Source organism: Zootoca vivipara, chromosome 2 (genome assembly GCF_965207765.1).
Source record: "Zootoca vivipara chromosome 2, rZooViv2.hap1.1, whole genome shotgun sequence".
Lineage (NCBI taxonomy): Eukaryota > Metazoa > Chordata > Lepidosauria > Squamata > Lacertidae > Zootoca > Zootoca vivipara.
Window position 1 is genome coordinate 113,027,486 of NC_142584.1, and position 24,970 is coordinate 113,052,455.

The 24,970-nt window shown below is 44.3% G+C and overlaps 1 protein-coding gene across 2 annotated transcripts; it reads left to right on the forward strand.

Moving 5' to 3' along the window:
* Positions 1-2,169: 2,169 nt before the first annotated feature.
* Positions 2,170-23,171, forward strand: LOC118080240 (uncharacterized). 2 transcript variants are annotated; one of them, XM_088663710.1, is made up of 12 exons: positions 2,170-2,924; positions 4,926-5,006; positions 8,508-8,582; positions 11,934-12,140; positions 12,793-12,815; positions 13,430-13,542; positions 14,756-14,806; positions 17,298-17,377; positions 18,248-18,374; positions 19,198-19,317; positions 19,921-20,003; positions 22,644-23,171. In XM_088663710.1, the coding sequence occupies exons 2-12, from the start codon at positions 4,986-4,988 to the stop codon at positions 22,665-22,667; spliced, it is 924 nt and encodes a 307-aa protein (XP_088519836.1). In that variant the 5' UTR covers positions 2,170-2,924; positions 4,926-4,985; the 3' UTR covers positions 22,668-23,171. The 2 variants fall into 2 exon arrangements, with proteins under 2 accessions (XP_088519836.1, XP_060126134.1); XM_060270151.2 differs by having other exon boundaries at positions 2,174-2,924; positions 19,921-23,171.
* Positions 23,172-24,970: the final 1,799 nt, after the last annotated feature.

Here is a 24,970-nt window from a genome sequence, read left to right on the forward strand (position 1 = left end):
GCACGCCAGGCACTCCTGTCTTCCACTGCCTCCCGCAGTTTGGTCAAACTCATGTTCGTAGCTTCGAGAACACTGTTCAGCCATCCCGTCCTCTGTTGTCCCCTTCTCCTTGTGCACTCCATCTTTCCCATCATCAGGGTCTTTTCCAGGGAGTCTTCTCTTCTCATGAGGTGGCCAAAGTACCGGTATTGGAGCCTCAGCTTCAGGATCTGTCCTTCCAGTGAGCACTCAGGGCTGATTTCCTTAAGAATGGATAGGTTTGAACTTCTTACAGTCCATGGGACTCTCAAGAGTCTCCTCCAGCACCATAATTCAAAAGCATCAATTCTTCGGTGATCAGCCTTCTTTAGGGTCCAGCTCTCACTTCCATACATCACTACTGGGAAAACCATAGCTTTAACTATACGGACCTTTGTTGGCAAGGTGATGTCTCTGCTTTTTAAGATGTTGTATAGGTTTGTCATTGCTTTTCTTCCAAGAAGCAGGCGTCTTTTAATTTTGTGACTGCTGTCACCATCTGCAGTGATCAAGGAACCCAGGAAAGTAAAATCTCTCACTGCCTCCATTTCTTCCCCTTCTATTTGCCAGGAGGTGATGGGACCAGTGGCCATGATCTTAGTTTTTTTATGTTGAGCTTCAGACCATATTTCGCGCTCTCCTCTTTCACCCTCATTAAAAGGCTCTTTAATTCCTCCTCACTTTCTGCCATCAAGGTTGTGTCATCTGCATATCTGAGGTTGTTGATATTTCTTCCGGCAATCTTAATTCCGTTTTGGGATTAATCTAGTCCAGCCTTTCGTGTAAGGTTTGCTCCTTAGCTTTTTCCTTCTCCCAAAGATATTCTGCAATTTTGGCTCAGTTTTTTCCTTCTCCTAGATGGGCTACCTTCCCCAGGTTATGAGCCCCATCTGCCCCTCACTTCCTACACTACAGTATGTGCAGAAACTGCCTTCTTGACTGTTGGACCCATGCTTGGTCTTGTCCGCTCAGTCTGCCGGAGCCCGTCTTCGCATGTGAGTGAAGTCCATCAACTTACATACATGCTGTATCAGTGTATTTTATAGCATGGTGCTCTCTGTATCAGGTTGTTTCAACAACAACACCCACCTTGTACCTGGGAACTGTTATAAGAAAAAAGCCCTGCTCCTTTTCCCTTATGGGGTATCCAAGAGCCCGTATAGAGTCCTTAAGTGGATTCCCTATTGGTAGGAGAAAATAACAGAGGCCAACCAGAGTATATAGAGAAGCAAAGTGGCTGGTAAGCCTGATTTTTATTAAACTGTTGCAACAGGGTCTCCACTCCCCACATGCAGGAGGGAAGAGAGAACCCAGAACAATGATGCGCAAGCCCTTATGAAATTGCCCACCCTGTAGCCCAATACCACCCCCAAAAACATCATACATACATCACAGAAGGAAGTGGTCTCCAGGAGAAATCCTGCCTGCCAGGATACCTGATAGTGGTAACTGATTGCATTCCCTGGGCAGCCTGGCCATTCTTTTGAGGTCACTGGGAGAGTCAAAATGGCTTCAGGATTGCTCTCCTGTACTATTTCAGGCACACGGTTTATATAGTTATGTGTGTGTTTGCCTTGTAGATTTGCAAACATTTATTTTATACCTGAGACTGTAGAATTCTTATAACAGCACCATTTAGGATGAAATCCCTTCTGGCTGGTTCCATGACTAGGGCACAATAGGGTACCTAGAAACGTTACCACTTTGCAGCTACCCAACAATTCATTTAGCCAATCTACCTATTTGAAGGTAGGTAGCCGTGTTGGTCTGCCTTAGTCGAAACAAAATAAAAAAATTCCTTCCAGTTGCACCTTAGAGATCAACTAAGTTTGTCATTGGTATGAGCTTTCGTGTGCATGTATCTGAAGATGTGTGCAGGCACACGAAAGCTCATACCAATGACAAACTTAGTTGGTCTCTAAGGTGCTACTGGAAGGATTTTAAAAAAATGTTGTTTCTACCTATATTTGATTGTATTTATTGTTGTTGTTGTTTAGTCGTTTAGTCGTGTCCGACTCTTCGTGACCCCATGGACCAGAGCACGCCAGGCACTCCTGTCTTCCACTGCCTCCCGCAGTTTGGTCAGACTCATGTTGGTGGCTTCGAGAACACTGTCCAACCATCTCGTCCTCTGTCACCCCCTTCTCCTAGTGCCCTCAATCTTTCCCAACATCAGGGTCTTTTCCAGGGAGTCTTCTCTTCTCATGGGGTGGCCAAAGTATTGGAGCCTCAGCTTCAGGATCTGTCCTTCCAGTGAGCACTCAGGGCTGATTTCCTTCAGAATGGAGAGGTTTGATCTTCTTGCAGTCCATGGGACTCTCAAGAGTCTCCTCCAGCACCATAATTCAAAAGCATCAATTCTTCAGCGATCAGCCTTCTTTATGGTCCAGCTCTCACTTCCCCACAAAGTGCCCTTTATTATTATGACTCATTTATGATTGCACCTTTCCTCCAAGGAGCTCAAGGTTTCGGGGTACAGAGCTCTTCCCCAAACCACAACAACAACCCTGTGAGGTAGGTTGGGCGGAGAGGCTTCAACCTCTCAGTTTAAAATTTGGACCACCCATCTTGCCCTGGGCTGAGCCTTCCCTGTGGCCAGCAGAGGGCTGTCTAAAATCCTCGCCAGGCGGGAGAGCTGGTCGCTTGCTTGCTCCTCTCTCCGTCTCTGATTTCGGCTGAGATGAACGCGGCTTTCCCAGAACTTTGTTTTGAAGCGGCATCCGGCATCCGCGCCCACCCGCCCGCCAACCCCCCTTCCCGGCACCCGGGCAATTGAGGACCAAGGCACTGCGGCGGCGGCGGCGGCTGCATCTTCTCCCCATCAGCAACGGGGCTTCGGTGGAGGAAGGACCCGGGTGCTGAATTTCCCCGCTGCGGCAGAAAGGCGTTGAAAAAGTCTGGAAAGGGTAAGTGTGGAGGGGGGGGAGCAAGGATCTGAAGATCTGATTTGTTACGCTGAACCGGCAGACCACGGTGCTCTCACCGCAGCCTATTGTTTAGTTAAGCTTGCGATGCAGTCTTTTGCATTTTTACCCAGAAGTAAATCCTACTGAGTTCAATAGGACGTATTTTCTGGTATGTGCCCGATCATTCTTGCAGCTTCTCATAAATAATAATAATAATAATAATACAGTAATGTATTTTCCCCTGGCAGATGTAAGGTGACTTACAGCTAAAATAAGTGTGCATGCACACGAAAGCTCATACCTATGACAAACTTAGTTGGTCTCTAAGGTGCTACTGGAAGGAATTATTATTATTATTATTATTACTATTATTTTGTTTTGAGCTAAAATAGAAAGAGCTAAAAAGATTTGGGGTGGAAAGGAAACAAGCATTTGAAAGCAATTAACCACCAACAGAATATATTTCTATCTCTGTATCTGATCTATTAAAAAAACATTGCAATAAAAACATCGCAGCACCAGCACTTTCCTTAAAATAAGTCAGTTTCCCCAAAAGCCTGATGGAACAAGAGGCTTAATCCGAAAAGAAAAGTCGCTGCTGCAGGTTACGAAACACCACACAAGTAATAAAAACATTTAGTAATCTTGCTGTTAAGATTCGGTTTCTCCTTCAAGGAAAAAGGAAGTTCTGTGAACGTTTTTCACTGAATTTCGATTTTAAACCAAATGGCACAAGCCTTCTGTCTTTCCTGGAGAGAAACAGACTAATAATACTCCCACCCCACCCCTGTTGAGGATGCTGTTCAAATATTAAACTATTCCTGTACTATCCATTGTAAAAGTTGCTTCATGTCACTCAGCCTTTAGGATTCACAGCAGAAACCTATGCATGCTTAGAGGTCAGTCTCACTATGTTCATTTGGGCTTACTCACAGGTGAGTGTTCATAGGATTGCAGATGGAGCTGCCTTCCCAAGCCCCCAGGGTCTCCATAAAATTAATCTCAAGACTGGGCATCAGATACATCTTATCTTTGTGTGTACATATGCACCACACAATTATCAAATTGTGAGCTAGCACTTTCTCTTATTTATTTACTGGGTTTAAATTTCGTTTATTTGAAGCATGTGAACAAATTAAGCTTCTCAATAAGCAGCTTGCAAATAGAAATTAAGACAGCTCTTGTCATCAGGCTTACAAATCCAACAGACACAACACAAAAGGAAAAACGGGGCTGGGAGGGAAGAGGAAAAACACAAGCTCAGGCACCAGGTCTTAGTTATGGAGTTGTTGCAATGGCCATCTGGAATGGAGGGATTGGTGGGGAGGAGCCAAAACTTGTTAAGTCTTTCAGTGGAGAAACAGAACGGATTGAAATTAAGGTTCTTCCCCCCCCTTTCTTTCTGGCTGTAAGGCTTGTGGCTAGGGCTGGTGAGAGTTGTTGTTCGACAACACATGGAAGGCACTACATTGGGTAGTCCTACCGTAGGTGCCAACTCCCTGGGGTCCTGTGTGCCCAAGCACCCACAAAATTCTCCATGAAGGGGCTGGGCAGCCACAAATTTCATGGTACCCACAGCCCCGGGCATCTACAGTTGCTGGGCCAAGCTGGTACTCATGAGCCCTAATATGGAATCATTTAGGTTTTAGATGTTGTTTTGCTGTTTTTAAAGATATGTGTTATTTATTGTTTTAAGTTGCTTTGAGTTACTTTGGTAAAAAAACAACCAAACCCCCCCCCCAAAAAAAACTACTGTTTAATCAATAACAATATACAGTAAAGGGGTACAGGCTTTACTTCAGTAGCACACCACACAATTTTCATGCAAAATTTCCCAGGGCCAATCCCAGGGATCTGCCAGTAGGGTAGCAATTTCCCCCTTCCTGAAAGCTTGGAGAGCTGCTGCCGGTGAGTGCAGGGAGACCACACCGATAATTGCTTCATTATTTGGCACTCGCCAAGCTTTATTTTTTAATTCCTTCTCTGTCTTCTTTCTTCCAGACAGGCGGAGGCATCTGGCCCATACTTCTCCTCAGAGATCCTATTGACTTTTGCAGCAAGATGGAAAGTGATGCAACTTGGGTAAGAGAGCCTTAAAATTAGCAGGCAACAAATTTATTTATTTATCTACCTCTTTATTATATCTCACCTTTCCCCCAAGCAGCTCAAGGCTGCATACACAGTTCTTCCCCTGTCGCCCGCTATTTAATCCCCATGACGGCTCTGTGAGGTATGTTTTGGCTGAGAGGCAGTGGCTGGCTCAAGGTCACCCTGTGAGCTGTGCGGGGATTTGAATTCTAGTCTCCCAGGTCCTAGTCCAACATTCTAACCCAGCGTTTCTCAGTCTTGGGTCCCACAATGCAGTTGGACTACAACTCCTATCAGACCTAGCCAGCATGGCTATATAAATGTATGGAATATAATAAATATACAGTGGTACCTTGAGTTACGAATGACTCGAGTTACGAAATTTTCGACATCCGAAGGGGGAAAATGGCTGCGCGCTAACGAATTCTCCGACATCCGAAGAGAAACCGTAGGCGGCTTTAGATAGGGTTTCCCCGACTTACAAAGTTTTAGATGCAATTTCTTCAACTTCCGAATGTTCCGTCTCCCCCCCTCCATGCATTTCTTCGACTTACGAAATTTCCGACTTATGAAGGTGCCGTTGGAACGGATTACCTTCGTAAGTCGAGGCACTACTGTATAAAAGATGGTATATACAGTGGTATCTTGGGTTAAGAACTTAATTCGTTCTGGAGATCCGTTCTTAACCTGAAACTGTTCTTAACCAGAGGTACCACTTTAGCTAATGGGGCCTCCTGCTGCTGCCGCGCCGCCAGAGCACAAATTTTGTTCTCATCCTGAAGCAAAGTTCTTAACCTGAGGTAATATTTCTGGGTATAATATTTCCATGGGACTCTCTTGAATTATGGTGCTGGAGGAGACTCTTGAGAGTCCCATGGACTGCAAGAAGATCAAACCTATCCATTCTGAAGGAAATCAGCCCTGAGTGCTCACTGGAAGGACAGATCCTGAAGCTGAGGCTCCAATACTTTGGCCACCCCATGAGAAGAGAAGACTCCCTGGAAAAGACCCTGATGTTGGGAAAGATGGAGGGCACAAGGAGAAGGGGACGACAGAGGATGAGATGGTTGGACAGTGTTCTCGAAGCCATCAACATGAGTCTGACCAAACTGCGGGAGGCAGTGGAAGACAGGAGTGCCTGGCGTGCTCTGGTCCATGGGGTCACGAAGAGTCGGTCACGACTAAACGACTAAACAACAACAATATTTCTGGGTTAGCAGAATCCGTAACCTGAAGCGCCTGTAACTTTAAGCGCCTGTAACCCGAGGTACCACTGTACCGTAAATATAACAAATAAATTAAAAAAGAATCCTGGGAAGTGCAGTTTATCCCTAACAGAGCTACAATTCCCAGCAGCCTTAACAAGGATCCTTTGTGGGGAATCATGCACTTTAAATGTATGGTTGTATTTGCGGCCTGAGAATTCCGGTTTTATTCTGCCTGTCAACAAATGACCAGGGAGGCAGGAAAGCCTCAGCCAGCTGCTCCTGCTGATGCAACCCTTGCATGTCTCAGAGGCGAAGGTTAAAACACTTGTTTTTGTCCGTTCAAAGAAGAAAGGACCGAGGAAAGCGCAGCTGGCGCATGGTTTTTGTGCCTCTCAAGGAAGGGAGGAATTTCCTTTCGCTCTACCTCTTTCAGATAGAAAGGATCAGTCTCACTGCTGAGAGGAAGCCAGGCTGAGCAAGGAAGTGAGTTGCAGGAGGAGTTACCTGTTAGTATCAGTATTATTATTAATTAAATTTGTATGCCGCCCTTTATCCAAAGATCATATAGAAGGCCACATAAAAATAAAAAAGGAGAACACAAAATCCTAATAAAACAAAACCAAACCAATTACCCCCCCTCCCAGAAACACATTTAAGAGGCCATAGAAGAATGGTTCCCAATTAGCTAAGTACTGTGGGCCTCCTGTTTTTCATGGACTCACTACTTTCGAAAATTTAGATATCTCAGTGGTAGTTTTTGTTATGGGGAACACTGGCCTGCGAGAGCTCCAATTGGAGAACAGCCTTTACCAAAGGTGTCATGGGCTTTGAAGACACTCGAACTCAGGATGAAAGGGAGAAGCGTGCTAAGAGGAAGGCATGCCTGGCAAACCCTCACTGTGATCAACTCCCGTTTGAAAACCAATATCCCCACTGTGGAAAGACGTGTGGCCTCCACAGTTATTTACAGACTCACTGTTAAGACCGTGTTCATGGAAGACAATCATACTCTGCTACGAGTGATCACCAAAGAAGATGGGATTTCCCCCCTTTTGCAGTTTTTTGCTATAAGCAACCTGGCAGCTATTGTTGCATAAAGGAATATTTTCCTTTGGTTGCCAGGAATATCTTTTGTAATTATACCTAGAAAGAACGCCTCAGGTTTTTTTTACTAAAAGTTATTATTTTGAACATCTTTTTAATTTCTTCATATATTTCATTCCAAAATTGTTTAATAATTCAGCATTCCCATACTGACCCTTTAAAGAAGAAGAGGCTAAATATTCTCTCATTTGCTAAGGCGATTCCTCTAGAATTCACTGCAAATATCCAAAGGTACCATATTTTTTGCTCCATAAGACGCACTTCCCCCTCCTAAAAATGAAGGGGAAATGTCTGTGTGTCTTATGGAGCAAAGGCACGGACAGCAGCGGGATCCCTCATGCGGAAGGATGCCTCTGCCACCGGAGCCATGGCTCCCAGCGGTGGGGAAGGGAAGAAGCAGCCCAAAATCGGGCTGTTCCCGCTGTTGCTGGTGGCGGCCATGAAGGGGGCGGGAACAGCCCGATTTTGGGCTGCTCCCGCCCCCTTCATGGCCACCACCAGCAACAGCGCCTCCCCCAACCGCGGCTAACAAGCCTGCCCCTGCAAGAGGCGGTGGCGGAGCCGCTCGTCCCTCTGCCGCCTCTACCGCTCGCAAGAGCCGGCATAGGAGCCCCGGTTGGGAGAGGCACAGATATCTCTTGAAGACTTTCCTATTTAGGCTGCCCTTTGCAAAATAAATTTTCTTTGTAATCCAATCAGTTATGTTGATGCTTTAATAATGATGACCTTAGTGGATATATTTGTTGATTTTGTTTTTATATTTTGCATTCTGCCTTGTTATTACATTTCTTATGAAAGTGTGGCTTGCAAATTGGTAAATAAATAAACAATAAATAAATAAATAAATAAATAAATATAAAAATGAAGTTACAGGTAGGTAGCTGTGTTGGTCTGAGTCGAAACAAAATTTAAAAATTCCTTCAGTAGCACCTTAAAGACCAACTAAGTTTTTATTTTGGTATGAGCTTTTGTGTGCATGCACACAAAAGCTCATACCAAAATAAAAACTTAGTTGGTCTTTAAGGTGCTACTGAATGAATTTTTTAATATATAAATAAACAAAGATAAATAAACTTATTTTTTTTAAAAAAACCCTTCTATTGGGATATACTGTACTGTATGTGGGAACATTCCTTAATTAAAATGATCATAGCCTCCCCCCCCCCTGCCCCTGGAACTTTAGGTGCTGCAGGACAGCGTGACTGACAAGAGAGAAGAAATCAAAGCACAATGTCGAAGAAAAAGTGAGGATTTGCTGGTAAGCATATGAAGATGGAAATTTTAAAAATGATGCCCAGAAATTTGCTAATTCCTTTGCCTGAATCCAGTTTTGAGGGAGAGGGCATTTTAGTGAGCTGAAAATTGGGCAAAGGGGAGGCAGATTATTACTTTCATGGTGACTTCTTAAGTGGGGAAACCTCATTCCTGTGGGTGGGGAATAATGCTGTCTCCCAGGTCTCTCTATCAGGCCTGTGGCTACATCCCTGGCTGGAAACGATGCCTTATGAGGAACGGCTTAGGGAGCTGGGTATGTTTAGCCTGGAGAAGAGAAGGTTAAGGGGTGATATGATAGCCATGTTCAAATATATAAAAGGATGTCATATAGAGGAGGGAGAAAGGTTGTTTTCTGCTGCTCCAGAGAAGCGGACACGGAGCAATGGATTCAAACTACAAGAAAGAAGATTCCACCTAAACCTTAGGAAGAACTTCCTGACAGTAAGAGCTGTTCGGCAGTGGAATTTGCTACCAAGGAGTGTGGTGGAGTCTCCTTCTTTGGAGGTCTTTAAGCAGAGGCTTGACAGGCATATGTCAAGAATGCTTTGATGGTGTTTCCTGCTCGGCAGGGGGTTGGACTGGATGGCCCTTGTGGTCTCTTCCAACTCTACGATTCTATGATCCCTTTAGGGCTCTGTTTTGCCCCTTCCTCTACTGATTTTGTGTGGCTGGAATGTGCCCTTGAGCCATAATGGAGGAGGGAGAGGCCTGGAAGGCGTAACACTGGTATGCGGAGCCCCTCCTCACAATCACTGAAGTGGTCAAACCAGTCTCTTTGTGTTAAACCAGTCTCTTTGTTAAGTTAATGGCCTTAGGGAAGCCTTGAACAGCATTTTTTTGTTAAAGGGGATTAAAGAGTTGGCCCAGTACAGGTGTGTTGCCATAGAAATGGCTAGCCAAGGATGCTTTTCAGGAGCAGTGAGCAGGCCTTCCCTCCCACACCACACCTTGCTAGAGCAGGGGTTCCCAACAAAATTTTCTTGAGGACCCCTCATCGAGCCGCTGTTGTGACAAGGACCCCCATTAATTGACTTACTTTCTTGAACATCAAATGTATTATCTTCCTCTTCATCTGTAGGCCTTTGTCGTTTTAACGAACCACTTTTAAACCAACGGTCCATTTTTAACTATGCGAACTGTAGCTTCCGCAAAAAACAACGCTTTGTTTACAAACACTACTGTTTTGCAAAGAGGCAGCGCACGCCAGGGAGGAGGGAGGGGAATGGAGAAGACAGGGTATCTGCGCAGTAGCGCACAAATGAAGCCGACGCGCGCAAAGCATCTTGGGGAGGTGAGCGTTTAGAATGCGCGCGCTGCCTCTTTGCAAAACAGTAGTGTTTGTAAAGCGCCACCTAACGGCATACAGCAGAACTACTGCCTCTATCTAATTCTAATTTTGATCTAGACTCTGCTCATGCAGGAAGCGGCCAAAACAAAAAATCTGTTATCATACAAAATATATTTAATATATTTTTAATTCTAATAGCATCTTGCGGACCCCTCTGGCATAGCTTGCGGACCCCTGGGGGTCCGCGGACCACCTGTTGGGAACCACTGTGCTAGAGGGTAAGAGAGCAATAGGGGATGATCCAGGAAACCTAATGCAGTGGGGGAGGACGACATCTTTTGTGGTGGTAATGTCACGAACCCTTCCATCATATGCTCCACCTGTGGGTGTAAATAAAACCATATAACACAAAGGCTGCCTCCACACCATACATTTAAAGCACACGGCTGCTCCCAAAGAATCCTGGGAACTGTAGTTTGTCCCACATGGAGCTGCCTTTCCCAGCACCCTTAACAACCTACAGTTTCTAGGGTTGCTCGTTTCGGGAAGGTGTGTACGTAGCCTAAGACACCACAGTTTCTAATGGCCTTCGTTCCAAGGAAACCGATCCGAGGTATGTGGTGGTACCCCTGAAACCTCTCACATCTGAAGAGCAGCCCTGTTTAGGGAAGCTTTTAATGTTTAATAGATTATTGTATTTTAATACTTCTGTTGGAAGCCGCCCAGAGTGGCTGGGGAAACCCACCCAGATGGGCGGAGTATAAATAATAAATTATCATTATTATTATTATTATTATCATCATCATCATCATCATCATCATCATCATCATCATATCACCACTCAGAGATTGGCTACACACAGCAAAAATGAGCCAACTGACTGTGCCGCTCACTCTGGCACCGTCCACTGCGGGTGTTTGAAGCTAAGTACAGTGGTGCCTCGCAAGACGAATTTAATTCGTTCCACGAGTCAATTCGTTTTGCGGAAAATTCGCCTTGCAAATCGCGATTTCCCATAGGAATGCATTGAGAGTTCTTTTTTTGCCCATAGGAACGCATTAATTAAATTTCAATGCATTCCTATGGGAAACCGTGATTCGCAAGATGAATTTTTCGCAAAATGAATTCGTCTTGCGAGTCACCATCAGATCGCAAGCGAAAAATTCGTCTTGCAGGGCATTCGTCTTGCAAGGTACCACTGTACATGTGACATTGGCATAGCTGTCAACTTTCGGATTTGAAAATAAGGGATCAGCAGCCTCACCTGTTCCGGGGACAGTCTACGGTACATCTAACAATCCAGGATAGCAGCGGGAAACGGCGCTGGAATAAGGGAATTTCCAGCAACAAAAGGGGAAGGTTGACAGCTATGGACATTGGCCACCATCTGTAGGTATAGCTACTGTAAGAAATACTCTTGTATGATGAGCTTTCCATCAAACCAGCTTCCGTCCAGCTGCGGTTAAGCTGAGGTGTGCACAGTTCAGGCAGCCATTGAGCATGTGCAGATGGCAACTTCAGTGAACTGGAGTTTAGGGAAGCCTGAAATCAGGCAAGAGGCATCATCTGAAGACATCCCCAACCCCTCTATGGTGTGCACAGCAACATTTCCCCTCACAGAGCTACAATTCTTAGAGTTTCCTGTGAAGAGGGATTGTTTGTTAAACCACTCTGAGAATTGTAGCCCAGTGAGAACAACTCTCAGGCAGGAACACAAAATGGCATGGCATTTCTTCTCCCCACCCCACAAATTATTGGGAAATGAGAGGAACCTATAGCAGCTAAGGTTGTGCTTGCTCACTGTTCAAAAGCAGGAAGAGATTGTCCAAGTCTTGGCAACCATTGGAGCAGGGTCACATTTAAGGGAGTGTGTTCAATGTAGTGGAGGCCAAGTCAGTGAAGCACAAACCGAGCAGTATTGTGAGTTTTTTGAGAGGATATTTAGGTGCTTTATGTGGTATTAGTGAGTACACCGATAGCCCCAAATTGGTCAACCCCAATAGGGAGAGTGTGACGCTACCATGACCTTTCCCCTATGAATTGCAGAGGGAGACAGAAGCTGAGAGGAAGAATATAATCCGGGAGTGGGAGGAGCTGCGAAGGTTTGTCGAAGACCAAGAAAAACTCGTGTTGAGGAGGCTGCAAAAGCTGGACAATGACATTGTTCGGAGGAGAGATGAGAGTGTTTTGGAAGGTTCTGAGCAAGTAGCATTTCATGAAAACAGAGAAAGCAACCAGAATCCACTTGTGAAGGTGGGGAATCCCTGTCTTATTTATCATCATTACATTTGTATCCTGCCTTTCCTCCAAGGAGTTCAAGTCAAGGTGGCACACATCGTTCTCCCCTCATTTTAGCCTCACAAGAACCCTCCCATGTGGTTTAGGCTGAGAGATAGCAACTGGATTTAGGTCACCCAACAAGCTTCATGGCCAATTGGGGATTGAGCCTTTGTCTCCCAGGTACCCTAACCACTATGCCACACTGTGCCAAGGACAAATCAAAAGTTTTAAACAGTGCAATTCTTTGTGTGTCTCCCCATTGAATTCAATGGGGCTTACACCCAAGTAAGTGAGCATAGGGTTGCAGCCATGTTGGATTAATTGGCTCAGTGGTGACATCCCTCCGCCCCTCCTTTCTCCCTCTCCCTCTCTATAGAAAAAATAACAGAGGATGAACTATTTGTTGCTGTGTATTTAATTAAAACTGGAAGCCACGTATCTATTTTTTAAAAATAAATATTTTGTTTTATTGAAGTTTTTAGAAGATAGATGCAAACCAAAATAAGAGAATAAAAAAACAAACCTATGTTCATTTTTATGGGGAAATTTACAGGAAGGGGTTAACAAAAATGATACAGATGCCTGATTCATGTCTTCTCTCTCCCCTTTATCTTTTTTCCTGCAGAGCATCAGAACGGCTGAAGGCAGGTATGTTTTGCCCAATATTATCTTTCAATGTGTTAAACTACTTTGGAACTGCCGTGGACAATGCTGTAGATAGAGGTGGAACTAGAACGCGGGGGTTGAGGTGTCCGTTTTCCTAAATTCCTTTATCATTATCGAAACATAGCTGTCAAGTTTCCCCTTTTCTCGCGAGGAAGCCTTTTCAGCATAAGGGAATTTCCCTTAAAAAAAGGGAGAACTTGACAGCTTTGTATCAGAAGGTTCCATCCTTTGGGGATTTTGAGGAGGAGGGTAGTTTACTGCAAAATATTTCTACAGCCAGTCCAGGAAGCATTGCTGCCTTTTCAAAGCAATTAGTTTGCCCCAAGTGCTGGATCACATTTTGTATGGGGTCTCTGATTGGTTGGGGTCTCTGGTTGGGATCACTCAAGAAGAACGAAGCAGGAAATGAATGACATCAAAACAGCCACAGGGAGACAAAACATTATAGCGGAAAGCGGTATAGGAAAAGTAAGGTTAAAGGGGTTTAGGGGTGCTCAGCTCCAGGAAGTTGCTAATTACAAGATGAAAATAAATCAGGAGAACTTTTGCAACAACACTAAGTGGGATCGTTTATTCACTTACTGTCTCTTCATCAGGAAGAATGGGGCATTTCCTGAATTTGAAAGCGGTTTTCTGGAACTGGAACAGAGGATAAGACATTTTTCAGAAAAGAGGATGGTATTGCAAGAGGTGCTACTGGCATTTAAAGGTGAGGTCAGCCTGCTGGAGTCTGAGTTAAAAGAGTTGATATCCACACAGGATATTAATTCAAGAAAAGGATTATGAAATCTCATACCCTCCAACATTTCTTCAATGAAAATGGGGATGTCCCATTCCATAATGATAATTTCACTGTTTATACCTCACACATCTTACTGTATTGCCCCAGCACCCTGGGCAGCTTCCAGCATATATAAAAACATAATAATACATTAAACATTAAAATCTTCTTTATACAGGATTGCCTTTAGACAGCTTGGGGTTTGGATAACTCCACACCTTCCAACATTTTCCCAATGAAAATAGGGACATCCTAAGGAAAAGTGAGACATTCAGAAACCAGAATGGCTTCTCTAAATCAGGGATGTCCCTGGAAAATAGGGTCACTTGGAGAGTCTGAATTCTTCAGGTGGAATTCTGTCTTGAAATTCAAAATTTTGGCTCAAAGTAATTCTGCCTCTACTTTTGGATTTTTGCTGATTTTGCTCATGAGATCATACTTTTTGACATTTGCAGTTGTAGCCCTCAAATATTTTTGCGCAGGTGCATTTTGTTTACGCTTGCATTTTGTAGTCTTATGGCTGCATAAACAGGGAACTGAATGTTTACAGATTTTTAAATGGGCCTTGTAGAAAGGCTGTCACAGGATTCAGGATTACAGAAGGTCAGCATGAGCGGAATATAACATCTTGAGAATAGTATTCGTATTGCACCGTCTGTAGAGAAGAATGACATTAATGTACAACAGGTTGGATTAAGCAACATGGATTTGAGAGAAGGAGATCCCATTGAGTAGATGCCCTCCAGACCTGCACATACAAAAATTAGGCAGACTCTTATGTACATATATGTCTCCCTGCTCTCCCACTTTAAGGTTTTGGCAATAAGAAGCAATTCTCTAAGTGCCAATCTGTGGGACCCCAAGGTTTGCAGAAGTGTAAAGATGCCATTAGAAAAAGAGCCCTAAGGGGAACACGGAATCTTCCAAAACAGCCCAATGAAAATAGAGCACGCTTAGTGGGCACTGAATGCTGGCTGGCTGTTGGGGAAGGGGGGGGGGATGGAATGGAGTATCCTGAAAAAGGCGTAGCTGAAACTCGAAACAAGAGCAATCCACCCTGCAAAATTTTGTTGCACGTTCCATTGGTAAGGACCAAACATGGGGAATGGATTATTATCTTTTCCATTCTTTCTTTCCTCAGAGATTTTGCAGCTGGAGCTGGGGAACGATGCAGACCCATCTTTCTTACCTGGTAAGGCAGTGTGAATACTTCCAAATGGCCTAAGGCTTGTCGATTTAGACAGTACTAGGCTTGAAGGACCATCTAGTCTCGAGATGGCACGAGGCAGCTTTTTAAATACCTGGGTGGATGTTAAGCCTCATATTAGAAATTTAGTAGCCTCAGAGCCAATCTATACATAGTCACATATGCCAACAGTCTGCTACCGTGTTTTCCTGAAAATAAGACACTGTCTTATAATTATTTCTCCTCAAGAAGACACACTATGGCTTATTTTCAGGGGATGTCTTATTTTTTTATTACGTGGCCAGCCTCGCCTCTTCCTTGGCGCCCTCCAGAACTGCTCCTATCACTATGTCTTATTTACGGGGTATGGCTTATATTGCGCAAATGCTTAGAAATCCTGCTATGGCTTATTTTTTGGGTATGTCTTATTTTCGGGGAAACAGGGTATCAGTGTATATAGCACCTTCCAGACTTCCATAATCACACCGGATTCAGCTCTGTCAACTGGAGGCTCAGGTAGCGTTAGCGGCTAGAAATCCCTTTTTAGCTACTGGGGCTGGTTCGATAGTTGCCGCCATTCCTGGAGCGGGACAGCCTTGCCACTGTAGTTCCAGCATTGGACTGGATTACTGCAATGAGCTCTATGTGGGGCTTTCCTCACCCTTTAGCCAGAAGCTGCAGTTAGTGCAGGATGCTGCAGTACGATTGCTGACAGGATTGCCTTGTCACTTGCGCTCAGAGATCTGCCCTGCTTGCTGATTTGCTACTGAGCCAAGTTCAAGATGTTACTGTTAGCATATAAAGCCCTTAGCAGCTTGAGGCCAGTCTACCTACGAGATCGCATTACCCCAACATGCACCAACTCAACTGCTTTATTAGGTGGAATTGGCACTAATAGAGGTGCCACATACCAGTAATATGCATTCTGCATTTGTAATAGCTTGATTGTTTAGTGTGGCAGCAACTGCTATTTGGAACTTCCTGCCTATTGAGATCAACCAGGTACCTTAACTGCACTCTTTTCGGTACCTGTTAAAAACATTTCTGTTTAGATAAGTCTTCCCATATGCTTAGAACAGGCATCCCCAAACTTCGGCCCTCCAGATGTTTTGGACTACAATTCCCATCTTCCCCGGCCACTGGTCCTGTTAGCTAGGGATCATGGGAGTTGTAGGCCAGAACATCTGGAGGGCCGAAGTTTGGGGGTGCCTGGCTTAGAAGGTTGAGGTAATTTTAATCTGTTTTACTACTTTAACTTTTGCGTGTTTTAAAGTATGGCTGTGGATTTTCCCTCAATTTTATCTTTTTTTAAATTGCTTTGAAGTTGTTGGGTGTATTTCTTTTTATTAAACAATCAAGCGGTGTATAATTTGTATGAAATAAATAAGATGAATAAATGTAGGCTGGTCTCTGCCCTCAAGGAGCCTACAATAGAAAATCAGCGGTGGACAAAAGTACAGTGGGAGAAGGAGAAATAAGGGTAGGATTGAATGAGTGCGAGCAATTGCTACTGAATGTACATTTTATTTTTAATCAAGCAGGATTCTGATCGCTTTAAATTGAGCAATCAAAAATAAAATCAGCCACCTTAGAACAATTATGCATAATGAAATTTTATTTTAAAATGACATCAAATTGCATCTGCCAAGGGTCAATGAATAAGGGGTTAAGCCAATGGCTTTGCACTGGCTTTTGATTAACTATTGTTCATTGAGGGGATTGATTACCGTATATTCTTAAAATTTGCTATGAAGAGCATGTGGAACATCTTTCCGGAGACTGTGCAAGTTGCAAACAAAGGTATTGGTGGTGGGAAATCACAAGCTAGAATGCTCCGTAATGTCAAAAAAGCTCCCTGCACACAGAAAGTTAGTATCTCAGGGAAAAGGCTGGGAAAATGGCCACACGGGACTGCACCTCCTTGGGGAAATCCATTCCATAGGATTTCTTTTGATACTTGTTTCAACTATTTCATGAACTGGATTTCCTGCTGGTTGGGTTCTTCCTGCCCAATGGCAGTAGTGGGGAACCTCAGGCCCCAGAGACCAAACATGACTGTCCAGGCTTTGCTGTCCAGCCCTTGGAACCCTTTCCTAGCCATACCCCTGACCGGCCTGGCTTTGCACCCTCCTTGGGAGTTCTTGCCTGGCTGGAATGTGCCCTTCAGTGTTTCCTGTTTGCTCAGATGGAAGAAAGAGAGAGTTGTGCGTGTGGAAACCACATTGGTGCACAAAGGTAAAAATTTGCATTTGTTGCTCCACCCACTTTTGCCTCTGGCCCTTGGAAGATTGCTCAGAAAAGGTTCCTAACCTCTCTGTCCCATCATTATGTTTTAATTGCACTGTTTCATGTTGCTGTTTTAATGTGCTTCATTTTCCTCTGTCTGTGCAAGCTGCCTTGAGAGACCATTGAAACGGGTGTATTGCTGAGTAGAGAAACGACTGAACAGACAATTATGTGCAACAGACATCTGAAAAATCACTCTCTCTTTCCCCAGGGTGCCAAGGAAGGTCATCATTCTACTCCAGGTTTCTACATCTTCACAGAAGATGTGGAGGAAAAATAGAGCTGGTTCAGGTAAAGGGATTTGCAAATATGTCTGGTCTTGTATCCTGTTCTCAACCAGCTGAGTATGGGAAGCCGCCAAGCAGGACTCGAGCACAATAGCTCTCCTGCAGTTTCCAGCAGCTGGTGTGCAGAAATCTACTGCCTTTGACCATGGAAGCAGACGATCGCCATCATGCCTAGTAGCCATGGATTGTCTTATCCTCCATGAATGTCAGCAGGGGAGGGAATAATAATAGTAATAATAGCATTTATTTATTTATTTATGCATACCCTGCCCGTCTGGCTAGGTTTCCCAAGCCACTCTGAGTGGCTCCCAACAGAACATTATTAATAATAATTATTAAAAAGCAATAAAAACTTCCCTAAACAGGGCTGCCTTCAGATGTCCTCTAAAAGCCAGGTACTGTAGTTGTTTATTTCCTTGACATCCACAGGGCGGGCGCCACTACCGAGAAGGCCCTCTGCCTGATTCCCTGTGACCTCACTTCTCACTCAGCTAGAATAACTAAAGGAATGACTCCTTGCAAATGAAGTACAAGCATTGCACAGCTCTTATAAAAGTGTAAGTGATCAAATAGGCACATAGAGGACAAGGTGATCCATTTAGTTAACTAGTTCCGAGCCATTAAGGTTTTATAAACCAATATTATCACCTTGAACTTGGACCAGTAATGAAATGGCAGCTTGTGCAACCATGATATGATTGTGATGCATAGGGTTCCGCTTGACCACAAGCTGAAAGGCCTCTGCATCTGTTCAGAGGTGCTGTCTTCCTTGGTGCTTCACATGTCATTGGAAGGAAGAGCATCATGTGTCAACAAGCAAGGCAGAAATGGCCCTGTGTTCCTCCATCCCTGTTGACTGTCTTCTGTGTTTCAGGAGCCTGTGTCGTTCGAGGAGATAGCTGTGCATTTCACTGAGGGTGAATGGGCTCTCCTGGACCCCCATCAGAGAGCCTTATACAGGGATGTCATGCAGGAGAACTATGAGAATGTGACCTCTTTGGGTAAGAATTTCTTTATCTTGTATTTTGAGTGTGGAGTGTGTGCAACTTCGTACCCACTTGTTCCCATCCTGGTGTTATGGGAATCAAGAAAGTTTGCATGGTTTTGTTTATTTACAAGTGCCTTCAGACCATACCTTGAGACCATGCTTACCTTTTCCAAATGTCCCCCCCCCCCAGTCTCTATTCACACAGCTGCTTCTTTGTCTATTGGCAGATTTGATGCTGTTTTTCTTTTTTTAAAAACAAGGGCTTCATGGGAAGGCAATCACAGCCAATCAGAAATCAGACAGGGTAGCAGAAGAACAAATTCATTCTGGCTACACAGTGGCATTATGAAGCCCAATCAGAGCGAGGACAGGAAGCCCCGCCTTTTCTGGAGCAGATTTTGGGGACTTGTGGGGAAAAGAGAAGATTGTGTGAGCAACTTGTGTGGCGTTGGACACAACCATTTGTCTTCTAAATTTACTCCAATTCATTTACGTTAAGAAAAAAAAATCACCTTGGGAGTCTCAGCACTGTTTTGGTTCAAAAAAGTATCTTATAGCTTCTCGGTGCCTGTGCATATAAATAACAAATGTCTGTATATCAGCCAACAACCATCTAATTTCGAAAATTATTTTAGTTATTGACCCTCTAGAAAATCCTGACATGAATACAGGAATCCATCCAATGTGGCCGTGTGAAAGTGTCATAAAGCGAAACGATGCAGGAATAACAACTAAAGGCATGCTGTGAAATTTTATTAGGATGGTTCAGAAGAAAACACCTCAAGCTGAATTAACAACACAGTTTTTCTTCTTTCTGATTTCACTTTTGCGCCTAGTTCTTTCCCTCACCAATTCGGATCGGAACTCCTGGGTGGAGGAAGGGAACGAGTTGATCTCCCTGGGTCTACACCCTCCGGGCTCTGAGAAAGGGAACAAACATGAAGTCACCAGAACAGGTGAGAGAAAAGGAAGTACAGTGGTACCTCTACTTACGAATGTTTCTACTTACGAACGGAGCTCCGTCCACCATCTTGGATGCGGTTTAGATAGGATTTTTTCTACTTACGAATTTTTAGATAGGGTTGCTTCTACTTACGAATTTTTTCTCCCAATGCATTCCTATGGGATTCGACTTACAAATTTTTTCGACTAACGAATGTGCGTTCAGAACGCATTAAATTCGTAGGTAGAGGTACCACTGCACAAGACAGACCAGCACTGTCAATGGCTACTGGCAATGGTGGCTAGGAACTGCCTCCAGCGTTTGTGACAGTATAATTCTGAATGCCAGTTGCTAGGAATTGCAACTAAGGAGAGTGCTTTTGCGGGCTTTCCATAGGCTAGCGGCAGAGAGAAACTATGGCAGAGTTGATGCCAGGAGAGAGCATTCTATAGACTAGGGGCTACTATAGAGAATACCTGTTCTTTGGTCCTCACCCTCCAGACCCCTTTCTGAGTTGCACTCAGCTTGACTACCTCAGAGTCCAGGCAGGTTCATATGTGGAATTGCTGCAGTCCTTCAGGTATTCACTGACCTGTCTTTCCTCTCTTTATTGCAGTGCAAGATGGGCAGGAGAAAAAGGAGGAGGAGAATCCAGCAGCAGAAAATACAAAGGGAGATGAAAATCCTAAGAAAGGCAATGTAAGAAAGGCAAGGAAAGACGTAGTGCCAGGAAATACTAAGGTGGTTGAAAAGTCTAAGGAATACATTCTTAGGAGGAAAAATCAAGTCCCCAGAAATTCTAAGGAAATTGGGCAGTCTAAGAGAGATGTTCTGAGGAAAAACAGAGTTCCTGGAAATTCTAAGGAAATTAGACATTCTAGGGGAAATATTCTGAGGAAAAATCAAGTCCCCAGAAATTCTAAGGAAACTGGATGTTCTAGAGGAGTTCTGAGGAAAAATCAAGTCCCCGGAAGTTCTAAGGAAGCTGGACGTTCTAGAGGAGAAGTTCTGAGGAGAAATCAAGTTCCCAGAAATTCTAAGGAAACTGACCATTCTAGGAGATTTATTCAAAGGAAGAATCTAGTGCTGAGAAATTCTAAGGAAATTGAGTGTTCTAGGGGAGATGTTCTAAGAGAGAATATATTTCCTGGAAATCCTAAGGAAATTGGGCATTCTAGGGGAGATCAAACTGCGGGAGGCAGTGGAAGACAGGAGCGCCTGGCGTGCTCTGGTCCATGGGGTCACGAAGAGTCGGACATGACTAAACAACTAAACAGCAACAGGGGAGACATTCCAAAGAAAAATCTAGTGCTGAGAAATGCTAAGGAAATTGGGAATTCTAGGAGAGATGTTCCGAGGAAAAATCGAATCCCTGGAAATTCTAAGGAAACTGGATGTTCTAGAGAAGTTCTGAGGAGAAATCGAGTTCCCAGAAATTCTAAGGAAATTGGGCATTCTAGGAGAGATATTCAAAGGAAGACTCTAGTGCTGAGAAATTCTAAGGAAATTGGGAATTCTAGGGGGGGTGTTCTGAGGGAGGATCTGGTGCCAGAAAATTCTAAGGAAATTGAGTGTTCTAGGGGAGATGTTCTAAGAGAGAATCTATTTCCTGGAAATCCTAAGGAAATTGGGCATTCTAGGGGAGGCATTCCAAAGAAAAATCTAGTGCTGAGAAATGCTAAGGAAATTGGGAATTCTAGGAGAGATGTTCTGAGGAAAAACCGAGTTCCTGGAAATTCTAAGGAAATGGGACATTCTAGGAGAGACATTCTGAGGAAAAATCGAGTTCCTAGAAATTCTAAGGAAATGGGACATTCTAAGGGAGATGTTCTGAGGGAGAATCTGGTGCCAGAAAATTCTAAAGAAGACACCTCTTTCAGAATGTGCAAAGAAAAAATGCTCCAGGGTTATGCTAGGAAAGATGCATCTTGGCATCAGCGCAGATCAGAAAGGCAGCAGAAAGCTGCACAAAAGACCAGCCAGGAGAAACCAATTCCTTCTCAGGATGACGGTGGGGACATTGGTCAAACCACTGCCCAGAAGGAGATCTGCAAGGACCAGAGGCAAAAAGCATGCCCTAAATGTGGGAAAGTGTTTAGTCAGAGTATACTGCTTCTTAAGCATAAGAGAACCCACACGGGAATGAAGCCGTATCAGTGTTTGGACTGTGGAAAAATCTTCAGCCAGCGTTCCCACCTTAATATACATAGGAGAACTCACCGCAGAGAGAAACCATATGAATGCTTGGACTGTGGGAAAGCTTTCCATCGGAGCTCCCATCTTGCTTCACACCGAGGAATCCACACAGGAATCAAACCTTACAAATGTTCAAGTTGTGAGAAGAGGTTTCGTCGGGGGCCTGACCTCAGGAGGCACCAGAAAACCCACACAGGAGAGAAATTACATAAATGTTTGCATTGTGGGAAAAGCTTTGGTCTGAGCTCTAGCCTTATTAAACATGAAAGAATCCACACAGGAGAAAGGCCATATAAATGTTCAGACTGCCCGAAAGGTTTCAGCCAGATGTCTCATCTTATTGTACACAAGAGGATCCACACGAAGGACAAACCATACAAATGCTCTATCTGTGGCCATGGCTTTAGCCAGAAAGCACATCTCATTTCACATCAGAGAATCCACACGGGAGAGAAACCTTTTAAGTGCTCGGACTGTGGCAAAAGCTTTAAACTGAACTCAGCATGTATGAGCCACGAGAGACGACACAGAAACAACTTGGATGCTCAGACTGCTGGGAAAGTTTCTGTCGAGGCTACTGCTTCACTTGACGCCACAGGATCGACAAGGAAGTCAAACCGTAGAAACGTTCAGAGATTGGCCAAAGCTTAATTGTGCTTAAGGAAATGTATTGTGAAAGGGGGATTATATGGGTCCAGAGCAGATGTGCCATGGGAGAGTTGTGATGAAATATCCTAGTTTATTCTTTATATTGAAAGAAACAGTGAGTGGTTCCGCTTTTGATTCCCTGCATCAAAGGGCAGATTCACACCATAGATTTAAAGCATGTCCAACACACATTTAAAGCAGAAGACTTCCCCACCAAGCATTCTGGGATTTCCCCCCTCACAGAGCTACAAGCATCCTTAACAAACTACAGTTCCCATGATTCTCTGGAGGAAGCAATGTGCTTTAAATGTGTGGTGTGGATTTCCTCCAAATTTAAATGCTCCCCCCCCCCGGCTGCACTGCCTCCCCACCATATTCCACTTACTGGTGCAGCTAGGCCTGTAGGATACTGGAACTTAGCCCCTATGGCCACCCTAGAATGGCAGATGACGTGAGGTTGCCACACCATCCTTTGTTAACTATCTTATGTGGCAGGACTCGGGTGGTGCTGTGATCTAAACCACTGAGCCTCTTGGGCTTGCTGATCAGAAGGTCGGCGGTTCGAATCCCTGCAATGGCATGAGCTCCCATTGCTGTGTCCCAGCTCCTGCCAACCTAGCAGTTCAAAAGTACTGTGAGTACTTTTATCGGTTCTTCTAAATCTTTCAAAGTTCATTGGATGTCTCCAAGTTCTCTATCCATTTTCTTCCCTCTGCTGCTGTAAAGAACCTTCTATTGTCCAGGATTTTTTATTGATTAGCATTAATTGATTAGCATTCATTTGCTTCATGTGTAACATTTTAGTAGTACTGTAATTTAACTGAAGAAAGAGTGTAAAGTTGTTTAGAGTTACCGCCTTGCTGGTTTTTATTCTTAACTGCTGTCTTTGGCATTTTAGCTGTTTTGACCATTTTATTTTCTTCATAACTACATTTTTTAATTGTAATTTAATTTTGCTAGTAGAAATGGTAAAAAAGGCAAGGTATCAATCACTATTTTAAATAAATGCATAATTTTAAAGAATTGTTTTGTTTTGTTTTAATTTTATTTTATAAAGGTTATCTGCCCACTTTGGCTATATCCACTTACCCAAAGCATTCAGTGGTATTTACTTCTGAGTAGCTGTATACCTGACTTTGGTGCTTAAAAGCATATGAAAGTGCCAAAACGATGGTTGGATCCAAAGATGCCTTTCATGAGCAGAAAGACACTTTCAGAAGCACATATACCCCAAACACACATTCTGCTGGTCATGCCACGCCCCCCCACCCACAGCAGGAGTGGGGAGATCTGCTGGTAGAAATGGCGCCTACTGCTAGCTCTCCGGGTGACTTGCCATAGATCAGCAAGGGTTTCTGTCCATTTATTTGTTTATTTAAATTTGAACACCACTTTCCCATATAAATAAACTGCTGCATTAATCGAAACAAAATGTTACCAGAGTATGGTTGGGCTATCTTTGTCCCAGAGGGAGGAGTCACGGTTGGCACAGCAGCCTGAGCTGCCATGCAATGAAGCCACTTTGGTGTCCACAGATAAGGCTGGATTTAATAGCAAGCACCCCCTGCCCTATACAGGACGCGGGTGGTGCTGTGGGCTAAACCACTGAGCCCTAGGGCTTGCCGATCAGAAGCTTGGCGGTTCGAATCCCCGCGACAGGGTGAGCTCCCGTCGCTCGGTCCCTTCTCCTGCCAACCTAGCAGTTCGAAAGTGCGTCAAAAGTGCAAGTAGATAAATAGGTACCGCTCTGGCGGGAAGGTAAACGTTTCCGTGCGCTGCTCTGGTGTCAGTTTTCCGTTGTGCCAGAAGCTGCTTAGTCATGCTGGCCACATGGCCCGGAAAAACTGTCTGCAGAGCGGACAAACGCCGGCTCCCTCGGCCTGTAAAGCGAGATGAGCGCCACAACCCCAGAGTTGTTCGCGACTGGACATAACTGTCAGGGGTCCCTTTACCCTTTACATTTACCCCCTGCCCTAACTGCATATTTGAGACTGCAAACTTATCTAGAATAAGACTAGAGACACCTTCCGACGAAAGTGCTTCGCCCAACAATATTGTGACGGCAGGCGCTTGTAGGGCAAAATATGGGGTGGGGAGGGGGGAATTGGGGGCCCAAAATTTACTTTGCTTGGTGCAGAAATGACTTCAAAGCAATCCATTACAATGGCCCACAGTTTACAGTGCTTTATTCAATGGGGAACACACCCACACCCCAAAAAATGTGTGCTTCAAGAGTGTATTTAATATTGCCACACTGGAAACAACTACCGGTAGTATACCTTTTGTCTCATGTAACCCCAAGCCTGAGGGACCCATCTTTTTAGAGAAGGAATAGGGAACTTCAGCTCCAGGGGCCAAATGGGCCTTCTGGTCCCATCTAGTCCTCAGACGCTCTTGACAGACCACAAGTTTTCTGAGCTGGACCCATGACACCAGCCTTAATTCACACCCACACCTGAATATGACCCTCAGGCCCAAAAAATGTTTGCCACCCATTTTAGAGCATGAATCTGGGGCCATCTCCTTTTACAGAGATTACCCAGAATGCTGTACTTGTTGCCTCCTCAGGCCTTTGCTTCTTATTTGTGTTCATTATTTTCATCAACTTTCTCAGAGCCAGTGAGGAAACACAAGCTACAGTACATTTTCTCCCTTAATGAAATCATTTCCATGTCCGGCTGAAGCAACACGTAGCCCAAAACATCTTGGGAAGCCTTTTTGCTGCTACCAGGTGAAATGTCTTTATTTTGCCAGGCTGCCTTTCACTAAACATCCTAAAATAAACAATACAGTAGTTAAATATACTTCTGTCTCTTCGAGAA

Bases quoted from the DNA above. Each gene is read 5' to 3' on its own strand.
- LOC118080240 (XM_060270151.2), top strand. From the start codon at position 4,986: ATGGAAAGTGATGCAACTTGG. The intron at 8,583-11,933 runs GTAAGCATATGA...TATGAATTGCAG, and splicing joins GAAAAAGTGAGGATTTGCTG to AGGGAGACAGAAGCTGAGAG. The intron at 18,375-19,197 runs GTAAGAATTTCT...TTTTGCGCCTAG, and splicing joins TGAGAATGTGACCTCTTTGG to TTCTTTCCCTCACCAATTCG.